The sequence below is a fragment of the Aplidium turbinatum genome, chromosome 2 (assembly GCF_918807975.1).
Source record: "Aplidium turbinatum chromosome 2, kaAplTurb1.1, whole genome shotgun sequence".
NCBI classification, from domain to species: Eukaryota; Metazoa; Chordata; class Ascidiacea; order Aplousobranchia; family Polyclinidae; genus Aplidium; species Aplidium turbinatum.
Genome location: NC_137473.1, coordinates 37327616 through 37339304, shown reverse-complemented (window position 1 = coordinate 37339304; position 11689 = coordinate 37327616). Strand labels below are relative to the sequence as shown.

Sequence of the window (11689 nt, the reverse complement as noted above, 5' to 3'; positions counted from 1 at the left end):
ATTGGGAAGGACTGTGAATTGGGTTGGTCTCGCAACTTCTCTCCATTCACAGTTCCAAATTTCGGAAATGTGGAAGTTGGATTTGCAGATAGCTGCAGCATGTCGGGAGAACGGGCGTCGAGATTTCAAGCGCTGGGGCTTTTGGGAGTGCGATTTTAGGACAATCTGGTTGAGGAGGTGGTCAATGGTCATCCTTTGACATAGCTTGTAGGAGCATAGTGCGTACGTGGTTTTCCCTACGAAGTCTACCTGGGGCGATGCCTGAAAGTACCGGCAGAAAGTCAGTGGGAGTTGGAAGCAGGCAACCGGTGATTATTCTCATGGTGGTGTTGAGGGCAGTGTCAATTTTGGAAGTGTGTACGCTGCGGCACCAAGTGGGGGAAGCATATTCGGAGATGCTGTAAACAAGTGCAAGAGCACTTGTACGAAGTGTGGATGTACTAGCAGTCTAGCACCCCAGGATGTTTCAGCTAAGCATCTCAGCAAGTTGTTGTATGCTGCTAGCTTAGCATGGAGAGCTTCAGTATGGTGTTTGTAGGTTAATTGTCGGTCGAGCTTCACTCCGAGGTAAGTGGGATACGGGTTGTGTGGGAGTGGGTTTCTGTTGAGAGAGACTGACAATTGGCGCGTAGATTCTATGTTGCAAAGGTGAAAAGGTGCGACGGTGGTCTTTGCCAGGCTCAGTTTCAGCATCCACAGCTTCAGGTAGTCTGCGATTTGGGCCATGTCATCTGTAAGTGCTTTAAAAGGCATAAAATTGACATGCTGTACACCTTGGTGTCAAAAAAGAGAAGTAGCCTATATCAATCAGGCGATTCGTTCTGTTCAAAATTTATGCAGAAATCTCAGCTAGACGATGCATCAATGTAAAAAAAAAAGCAATTTTTCAAGCTGGGTCTGATCAGACTTCATATGATTGCAAAGGTGACCTCGCACATTCCAATGCTGCTGTACATTGTAGGCTACAAACCTGACTTAAAAATTTGAATCGGGCTGTAATCAAAATTTAAAAGTCAGTTTATTGAACTTTTTAGCAACGTTTGTTGACTGCAACAGAGCTAACAATTGATCTTTTTTCATCGGTTCAATGCCAGCCGATGTTAACTCAATTTAAAAAAAGAACTGGTTTGCTGGCTGAAAAGACAAAAAAAAAAACTAATTCAAGTTTTAGCTATCACTGGTTCATTTCGTGAACTTGCATCAAATATCCAACGAAATAGAAACCACTTTTTTTCTGAGCAGTGCAGAAAGTAGGACCAAAGAGAGTGAAAAAAATAGAAAAAGAAAATAATGTCCACGCTTTTGCATGGCAAGTGTTCCGAATACACACTTTGTTGAGAAAAGATACTGACGCATTGCGCAGTAGGCTGTTTGGTTGAATTTTTGCTGTTTCTAATTATAATAAAGGCAGTGTAAAGCTCGGTTTACAGTAGTTAAATGTTAGCTCTAATCACCAGGTGAAAAGGCAAAAAGGATTCTTAAGTTTAGTAGTAAAGTGATTTAAATATTTGGCAGTATAAGATTAAGGGGCATATGATTATGTCCACTTTCCTTGAGAAGCATGAAAAACCATGCAATATTTTTTGCATTTTTTTCTCGCTCCATTCGCTCGTTCAATCACATCATTTCATATAAGCTGGAGTAGAGTCATAGAGCAAGCGTGATGTAAATCAACAGCAGATTTCACTTGAAAATTGATCAGGTTGACTACCCTCAAAAACTGAATAAAATTTTTCAGTGTACGATAGAGGTCACTAATTGGCGACCCGTCGGCCGCCATACTGATATGTGAGGCCGGCGGAGGGTATTTACAAGTAGTGGTAGAAATATTTACTTTTGTTCCACCAGATCTTCCTTCTTGTTTGGTTCTTATTTTAGTAGGGGCTTGAAGCGGTCCTACTATCCTCACCTCACAGCCAAACCAAGGAATAACAACATGAATTGTTTATTGGTATTGTCCGATTCAAATCATAAAATAAGCGGCATTACAACTTGCATCTACTGGTTGCTTTCATGAAGATAAAATATTTTATCTGTTAGTTGGAGACCTCGGGCTACCGTTTGTAGTTCACCGACGTATATATTGACATTAAGAAACGGTACCACGAGAGTCGTCTTAGCAGCATCTCATTCCAACGAATACTAATAATAATAATGTTATGGTTTCATTTATTGTGGCTCTACAACAGCTAAGGTTTTTAGCGACAGCGCTCATTTTTAATTTTATGTTAGGTTTACAATCACATTTTTCTTCTTCAATCGCCTTGCCTGAACTAGGCATCGACGGCTTCAGATGAGCGATTAGACCAAGTATTGCTATATGAGCATTGCCGATCCAATGGATACTAGTTTACATATCGCAACACAAAGGGACGTGACTTTCTTGAACCCAGAGTGTCATAGGTATGCGGCGGAAGCGATGATTACAGTGAAAACAACTGCGATCCGCAGCTAGGCCGCGTCAGTGAAAATAAAGGCGAAATAACGTGAAAAGGCGAAATAACAAAAGCGAAATAAATGTAACAATTAATGTTCGCCCTTTGTTTCCAAAGATGGCCAATGAGACTGAATGAAGCTTTAGTATAGGCTATGATCAGTGTACATGAGTGCGGAGATGACTGATGAGGCCTATCTGTGCGGTGAAGCTTCTGCTGTAGGATGGACACGGGAAGGATGGTTGGCTAGGTTTCTTGTTTGAGGCTCGGGCCTGGCTGTGTTCTCATTTTTTGACAGCAGATAGAGTACGGTACGATGTTGCTCAGCTGATTCTGCGCCTTTATAAACAGGGGCTCCGAGAGGAAGGGTGAAGTCGGGCAACTTTCCCCCTAGCATAACGTTGTAAAGGAAAACGAGTAGTCTTTCGTTTTGTCACTTTTGAGGGGGGCCCATTTTTACTACTAGGCCTACAATAAAAATGTAACAACTTAAAAATAAACAAATTTTTGAATGAAATGCATAGTTTCCATTATTTTTCAATTAATGTAGGTGCTACTTCAAATCAAGAACAAATCATTCTCGTATTAATTAAGGAAGGTTATGTTAAGCTACTTCAAGACATAAGATCTGATAAAGCTTACTGACTTCTGTATCACTGAACCGTTTCTGTTGTTTTAACTTGAAAACTGGCGCTGCTTTGGCTAAGCGTGTAGCCTGCCATTTTTGCTTAACCAACTTAACCTTGACTTTAAAAACTGCTTTGGCCAGGTAGCCTATATGATAATGGATCCAACATGTCTGGAAGGGGAAAGATGTTTATGCAAGATAAAACCTTCCTGCCAATTTTTTGCTTATGGATGTCTGTGCGAAAATCTAGTTGGAGTTCATGGTGTGCAGTTGAGACTTGTGTAACAAGTTTAGACAAGTTGTAGTCCACAATAATGACATTTTGGATGAGTTGGTACTTTTAAAAGAAACCTACACAGCAAACTTGAGCTGCAAACCGGAACGCACCACCTCATGATCTCTACTCAAAACAAACCATTAATTGCAACTTTCGAAACAATTTTCTAAAATACTTTAGTTGCTTAGAGAATTGTTTATCTAAACCGGTAGGTCTATCTCGAAAGGATGCAAGTTGAAAACGTGGTTTTACCACATAGAAATTTGCAAAGAATTATTTACGCTCCACCATGACTCAAAACCTATTCAACACCCTATGCATAACCTATTGTGCATCAAATCAGACTATGCAAAGCCTTTATTATTTGGCGCTGTTGATCTTTGCGGCGATGTAACTTTGCATTGCAAAAGGTCCGGAATGGATTAAATGCTTTGTTGAGCTATTTTCATAGCCTGTAGGCCTATTGTGTGCATACAATTTTTTCTCCATCTATGCTAAAGTTTTCAGCTACAACAATTTTGATTCGCATTTGAATGGAACCAATAGCCCACTTGCACGCAGGTTTGTCATGGAAAGGAGACCATTATCAACGACCCAACAACGGCTCTTCCAGGATTCCACACAACAATAGGTAGCAGCTGACAGGATCATCAGCAAGCACGCTCGCACTTCCCAAAGACTACATAGGTGGGGTCAGGCCCGGATTTAGGGGGGGGCAGAGGGGGCAGTTGCCCCGGGCCCCCCGACTTTTGAAGGGCCCCCCTATGTGGAAAAAATGTGATTTTGTGTTATTTTTTTCCTTTTGGCCTTTAAAGTTTCTTCAAAATGCTGTGCAGTACTGGACTGATGCTACTGTAGACGTAGAGATGGTTTTTCGCGCCGTAGGCGCGAAAAATTTTTTTGCACGGGGGCCCCCCGATCTAAAAGTGCCCCGGGCCCCCCATCAGCTAAATCCGGCTCTGGGTGGGGTACTCTCAGTAGCTCTGGATGCCAATACTGCGAATCCAACATTCAGCAGGACGTCGATCACCTGATCAAGAATCGCCCAGCCACCAAAATCAGTGGCGGATATGGACCAGTAGGCTACATGCATGTGGCAACATTTTTAAACACTGGTTGAAACGACAACAGGACCGTATATGAGATATGCACACTGTACGATTCTAGGCCTACAAGTTTTTCTAGTTAAAATAGTGAGCAACAATGGCTATTTTGTCGCAAGTGTACTCGAGTGACCTTTGTTGATTTCATAGAGAAAGATGTTTTTTTCATATCAAAACGTTTATTAAAATCTAAAGTTTCAAGGAATTCAATTTCACGCTGAGGAAAGTAGGCCAAGTTCAGCTTAAGACACATGATGCAACGCATGATAAAAATTTGTTGCTTTTATATTTGCTAAAAAAAAAAATTTTTTTTTTGGGCCCATTTTTCGTATTGTTTCCCGACCAGTCCTGATTTCTTTCGGAGGCCTTGTTTATAAATAAGACTGCGCCATTTTGGTCGTTCTGCAGCTAAGTCTTCCCACGAGTCTACGTCGATAGCGAATTATTTTATGGAAGCTTTAAAGTGTCTTTAAAAACGTTTTCTTTGACCACCCACATGGCATTTGCCGTTAGTCAGTTTTCCGCAGAGCAGTTCTTTAGGAATGCGGTGGTTCGGCATTCGGTGGACGTGGTCTGCCTATCTGATTTGTGCCTTTTTTATGATGGTAAGAGTGCTGGGCATGTTCGCTTTACTGGGAACTTCGATGTCTGGTACTTTTCCTGCCATCGAATCTTAAGAAGTTTTCTGAGGCAGGAAAGGTGGAAGTGGTTCATCTGCCTTTCGTGTCTCCTATAAAGAGTCGAGGCCTCTCACGCACAGAAAAGGGGTCGTCAGTATTAACAGCTTTGTATACTTTTAGCTTTGTGGACAGTCTGATTCCCCGCCTCTCTCGCATGTTAGACTTCAATCTACTCAAGGCGATAGATGCTTTGGCGATTCTGCTGTTGATTTCCAAGTCAATGGTGGCTGTGTTAGAAAGAGTACTCCCGAGATACTTGAAGCTTTGACAGGCATGTAGTTTCTGGTTGTTTACAGTGATCAATGGTTCGCTAATAATTTTTCCCGGGGCTGGTTGATACATTGCTTCTGTTTTTTTTTAGTGCTGATTGTTAGTCCAAAATTATCGCAAGCAGAAGAGAACTTATTCATTTATTGTTGAATTTCACTTTTGGAGCAGGCATTCAGGGCACAGTCATCCGCGTACAAAAGTTTCTGAATGACAGTTTTGGTCACTTTGGTGATTGCTTTGAAGCGTCTCAGGTTAAATAGTTTTCCGTCACAACGGTAGCGAATTGGAATACCAATCAGCAAACGGTAACAACTACAATTTCAGAAGAAAACGAAACTCGCTGAGAGGCCGAGTTGTTTTGCCTTTCTTCACCTCTAGTGCTGATATGTCTGAGATCGATTCCAGGCCGGGTCAAACTAAAGACTTTAAAAACTGTAGCGATTGTGTTGATTTTTGCGTAATTTAGTGAGGATCGTCATCATCTGCTTGTCAAGCCACTACTGGAAGATGGCCTCCACAAATGTTTCCATACTATTCTGTCTTTAGTTGTTCTCATCCACGTGATGTTAATCTTTTCTTCAATGTTATCCCGCCATCTAAAACGCATATAGTACCGTTAGTGAAATATCTTCTGCATTCTGTAGTGATACGAAAAATATGTCTGAAGAAAAATTTCAATGGATTCACACATTGGCAGTTTTCGTGACCTCATTATTCGGCAGCACTTTGTGCGTGCAAGTTTTTTCGCGCATGAATCATGTCAAATCCCCTGTGAGATCATTAATTTCTGACAGCCATATGGAAAACACGCTTCGCATTGCTACATCGTCCATCTCATCGAATATTGCCAAACTTGTTAGAGAAAAACAGTGCCAAACTTCACATTGAAACGTCGACACGTATTAAAAACTTTGTTGACTTTGCTATACCTTGGTATGTCTATTGTTATAATTGTACCCTAAAAGAAGATAATACACATTTCTAAGATTAGAATTTTGGTGTGAGGGTTTTAATTAAAAATTATAAGATAACCATTTCTAAGCTTACAAATTAGCAAGGAACACTCAAGTGGCCCGAGCAATCAATCGTAAACTGCATGTGGGCTGTGGGCCTGTGGCCCTTTGGTCATAAAGGTTGGACACCCTTGACTTAAGCGCTTAACAGCAACGAAAAACGTTTAGTACCTACATTTTTTGCTCTTTGTTTTTGATTAATTTAGGTTTATTTCTTAGTTTTAAATCAGTTTATTGAAATTTCGTTCAACAAACAATTGACTTTATGCAATGTTTTTGACTAGAATAATATTAAACATGAAAGGCATCTCTCTGAAAGCTTATAATAGACTAGGCGTAGCTGCAATCTTGCTTTGCTTTATTGTGCTTTTGGGCTGTTGGAATGCAAGTAAACGTTTTAAACTTCCAACTTCAAAATACAAAGTCAATAACTTCCGAAAATTTCAAGATGGAACTAAAGTTTATTTAGAACAGGCACTAAAAAACGCCACCACTAAGGTATCGCTAGCTTTCTGGTTAAAGTTTTCTTCATTTAAAAATGACTGAGAATTGAAATTCGAGCAACGAGGTGTACATCAGTTATTAGATTAAGTTTAACAATATCCAATACTTTCAATATTTTTTCTACTTGTCTAATAATTTTTATAAACAGTGTAATGACAAAAATCTCGAATTTGCTAATTTTTTTTCTCAGTTTTTTGTTTGCCTATGGTTCTTTTTTTCAGTACACCATTGTCGTTTGGGAACCACCATTTGGAAATAAAGCTCCTCACGACGTCGATGCCTCTACGTGCGGCTCTTGTGAAGTGGTGTATGATCAACAGAAGGTATGGGATTAAGCTTCCAGATGAAACCTATCAATCTAAATCTGTAGCTTTTACAACTGCAGGTACGGCACATAGGCCATTCAATTCAGCAAATCAGCCTTTTTGGTTCTTTATACTGTATTCTCAACGTCGGCAGAAAAGACCGGGAGGAAAAGATGAATATGATATTCAGCTCAAACTAGAGATTTTTAATTAAAATATTTAAATTTTGCTCGAAATGTTTAACACTGCAACTGTAAAACTGTAAGTTGATGCACAATATCAAACAATGGAGACTTTTTAGACAATAGCTTTTGTCATTCGCTTGAGTTATTTTACTGTATAATACAACCAATTTTTTCAAGGTTTCAGACATCACAACTAAAGCAGTTGTAATACACTTCAACGAATTAAATTTGAAGACTTTACCAAAAACAAGGTGAGAGGTTTATGACTAACATTTGAAGAGAGTTTATCACTGAGGCATGTTTTTGCAACTTTTTACAGCTTTAAATAACTTCCAAAATAAACAAGACTTATACAAAAAGGTATCTGAGCTTTTTCCAGGAGTTTTATAACGAAACTTCTGCAACCTTTTTTTAAATGCAACTTCCGAGTATCCGAGTATGGTGCCAAAAGAAAAAGTAATAAACAAAAAGTTTTTGTTTTGACTTTTACAACTATCAGGTTTGCAATGAGATAAACTTGTATTTCGATCATTGGCTTTGACTAATTGTTAATCTAAAAGTGATTGAAGAAATGTGAAAGGTTGTGGCCAAACAATATTCCAGCATTAGGCCTAAGCCTATATGCAAATTATTACGTTGCGAAGTAACTTCGTGCAGTGTTGTGGGAAGCTTTAGCCATGCATGCTATGTAAACGATAGTCAATTTCCAACGGAAAGTACTTGGAAACATTTAGCATTGTAGGCTACATTATTAAAATAAATCAGATGAATAACATTGTTGCTTGTAATCCTCGTGCATATATGCAATTTTACTGCAACTTTCCTAAAAAATACGTGCAATGTTCTCACTTTTTACTGTAACAAAAACTTGCTCTATTGATAACTCAATTAGATTTTGTACTTTTGAAACACAAACCGTGTCTCTTATTTGAGGCCGACCAGAGATGATGTGTCACACATCAGTAGGAAATCTAATTGGAGGAAACTTTAGTTTACTTGCCAATTGTAAAATAAAGTCGTAAAACGTTTACAAAGAGTAGGCTACATTTTTTAGAACATATCTGAACGTTACGTTTAAAGACTCTTTTGTGATTCTTTATTCTTGATTTAAAATCATTTTCTCTGTGTAATATGTAGAAAGTTATAGGGTATAAGTTACATTAAGCTAAAAAATTCACATTTTTTCATGAAGTCTTTTACCAAGGGAAGGTAGCCTACTTGACTCAAATCAAATACAATCTCATAGCGGCCTTTATTTCAATACCAGCTAGGATATCCTGAATTTTGCGAGATACCCCACAAATGCAGTATCGTTGACAGGGGGTCCATGCGGTACTTTTGGATCCGGGCCCAGGATGATTTTAGGGGCCCAAAACCTTTTCAAGGAGCAGGGAACTTAAAGAAACCACCGCATATTCCTTGGATATAGTGCGGTATTCTTAAAAGTGTCATGATTTAGAGCTCAAAGGTCTCGTCGGTACGGGCCGAAATTGTCCTCTTAACAGCCCTGAACATATGTATGAAGGAACGTAGAATATTTTTACAGCGAGATAGGTTTGTTTTTTGCCGCTTTTGCAAGCAGCAAGTGTTCGTGGGGATTCGTTGAAAAATAAAGTGTTGCATACGTATATACTTTTTTGCGTTGTAAACTTTCCAAATTATTCGTAATGTGGTGTCCATCTTGTTGTAGGCTACATAGTTTTATAAACTTTTGTAGGATATTTGGTGTTTGAGGTCATGTGAAAACGTTTTCGAGAACTGGTTTATGATCATCCTTTGCGTGTATGAAAAACATGTATCATGCTTTATTTGTATTATAACTCAACGGTGTAAGATAGCTCATTCTTTTGCAACCATTTTTTGTAACATTTTCTTTGTATTCACAGACGAAACGACCAACTGTACATTTGGTGGGCGATGGAGGCTCCTCCTGCCATCCGCGTGGTACGCGGTTGGACTCTGACATCTTATGACGCTTTGTTTAATCTGACAATGAGCCACAGGCAAGTGAGCATTTTGTAAAACTCTACAAAGATATAAGTTTATCAAATTATCTAATTCTAAGTGTTTATCTTGTTGGGTAGGCTATGTTAAAAGTTTCCCTAAAGGTGCTGGTCCTATACATACTTGATTCCAAGCGTTGGGGGACGAGAAGATAAGGTTGTAGCCTTCGGCCGAGTGAGTGCAGGATAGCAAGTTTTTTTTCACTGTCGTATTTCCTACGCCTAATTAATTTTTTACCCTAGCTAGAGGTGGGCTGTAGTTTTCGTAAACCAGCCTTAAGTCGAATGGGATGCGCGCGCCTTATCCGTGGCATTATCCGATTATTGGGTGCTTCAATTATCAATTTTGGCAATGCTGATCTGAGCCAACATAGCCTATAGTGCGTCTCAGTTTGCAAATTTGTATTTCCCGTCTAAGGTTACTCGAAACTATTGACTTAAATGTTAAAACTTAACAGTTGATCACACATCTTAGTAACCAGAATGACAACACTATTAGCCTACCCCAATAGCCTAATTACCTGGCAAACCTTGCATTTTGGGTCGTCGTGAATACGCCCCCTCCCCTCTACTTACAGCAGATAATTTGCTTGAAACACGTCTTGAGTATCAGGAATATTCATTAAAATAATCGCAACGATATGTAGGATGTAGCCTACCGTATGATACTTATTATTCTTATTATTTTTTTTTTTTTTTCAGAAGAGATTCCGACGTGTACACTCCTTACGGGGATGTTGCAAACATACTGAAAAGCTTCAGAAAAAGCGGTTCTGGGAATCCAGTAAAAGATGTGAGCGATTTAGTTGCAAAAAAGTCCAAGATGGCCCTTTGGGTGGTTTCTAATTGCGGTTTCACGGATGAAGCTATAAAACGTAAAGATTATTCGAGCGTTCTTATTGCCGCAGGCCTTGATTTGGAACGCAAAGGGAGATGCTTTCCTGACAATGGACCTGTAAAAAGCATAAACATAGCAAAAGATTACAAGTTTTACATGGCCTTTGAAAACGGCTATCATTGCATTGACTACATTACAGAAAAACTGTTTCGCAATGCCTTCTTAATGGAATCTGTTCCCGTTGTCATGGGATCTCGAAAAGAAGATTATGAAGCTCTTTTACCACCTAGATCGTACATATATGCTGAAGACTTTAAATCACCGATTGAACTGGTAAATTATCTCAAACATCTTGACAGCAATGATACAGCATATAAGGAATACTTTAAATGGAGAACGTTGAAACCTGAAGATATGCCACAATACAACAGAACACGTGGGTTTTGTCAGATTTGCCGCATTTTACACGGAATAAACATAGACAATTTATTTAATCCAAAATATGACAAACTTTATTCAGACATTCCTTTATTTGGTTATCCCAACCGCTCTAGAGTTGTACAATCTCTACATGAATGGTTTTATGGTTCAGAAACAAGGGAATGTTTGCCAAAATATTGATTTTGATCTTACCAAAATGGATTGTGGTTTTAGTTGTTTTGAGATAAATTTTAATATTTTCAGATAATCATTTCATTTTTTCCAACAAACAAATGTTTACATACAGCTAATAAATATCACAAGACCATGGTTAAGAGTTTAACTGATAAAGGACCGGGTATAATTTGCTTTGTATAGCCCATGTAAACCTAAATCTCTTCTTAGCATGTATTTTGTTGCAAGCATGCGGAAGTTGGTTTGTAAAACGTGATAAGTATGTGACATAAATGTTTAGTTATGTTTGTCTCTTTGGTATAAATCTCAAATAACACAACTAGCCAAAGTACTTTTTATTCTTTTTATATTCTGTGCAATGCGCATTATACCAGAGTTGGAATCAATTACAATTGTAATTAATAATAATAATTGTAATTACAATTACTTTAGCTACTACTAATTACAATTGTGATTGATCGTAGCTAGAAGCTAAAGTAAAGTCCTGAATGCGGCAGTACATCATTTCGATAAAAAAAAAAATTAATCTCTGATAACTAAATTTTAATTATTATTGAACTCTATTCATACCGGTAGCCAGGGCCGGATTTACCAGTAGGCAGAGTAGGCAGTTGCCTGTCTGCCTGTCTGTCTGTCTGTCTGTCTGTCTGTCTGTCTGTCTGTCTGTCTGTCTGTCTGTCTGTCTGTCTGTCTGTCTGTCTGTCTGTCTGTCTGTCTGTCTGTCTGTCTGTCTGTCTGTCTGTCTGTCTGTCTGTCTGTCTGTCTGTCTGTCTGTCTGTCTGTCTGTCTGTCTGTCTGTCTGTCTGTCTGTCTGTCTGTCTGTCTGTCTGTCT

General features: G+C 38.9%; 1 protein-coding gene across 1 annotated transcript; it reads left to right on the top strand.

The window, feature by feature from the left end:
- Nucleotides 1-6703: 6703 nt before the first annotated feature.
- Nucleotides 6704-11233, top strand: LOC145765685 (4-galactosyl-N-acetylglucosaminide 3-alpha-L-fucosyltransferase FUT6-like). Its single transcript, XM_082577507.1, has 5 exons — nt 6704-6904; nt 7132-7233; nt 7578-7651; nt 9287-9403; nt 10106-11233. Exons 1-5 carry the CDS (start codon nt 6704-6706, stop codon nt 10860-10862), a joined length of 1251 nt encoding a protein of 416 aa, XP_082433633.1. The 3' UTR covers nt 10863-11233.
- The last annotated feature ends 456 nt before the right edge of the window (nt 11234-11689 follow it).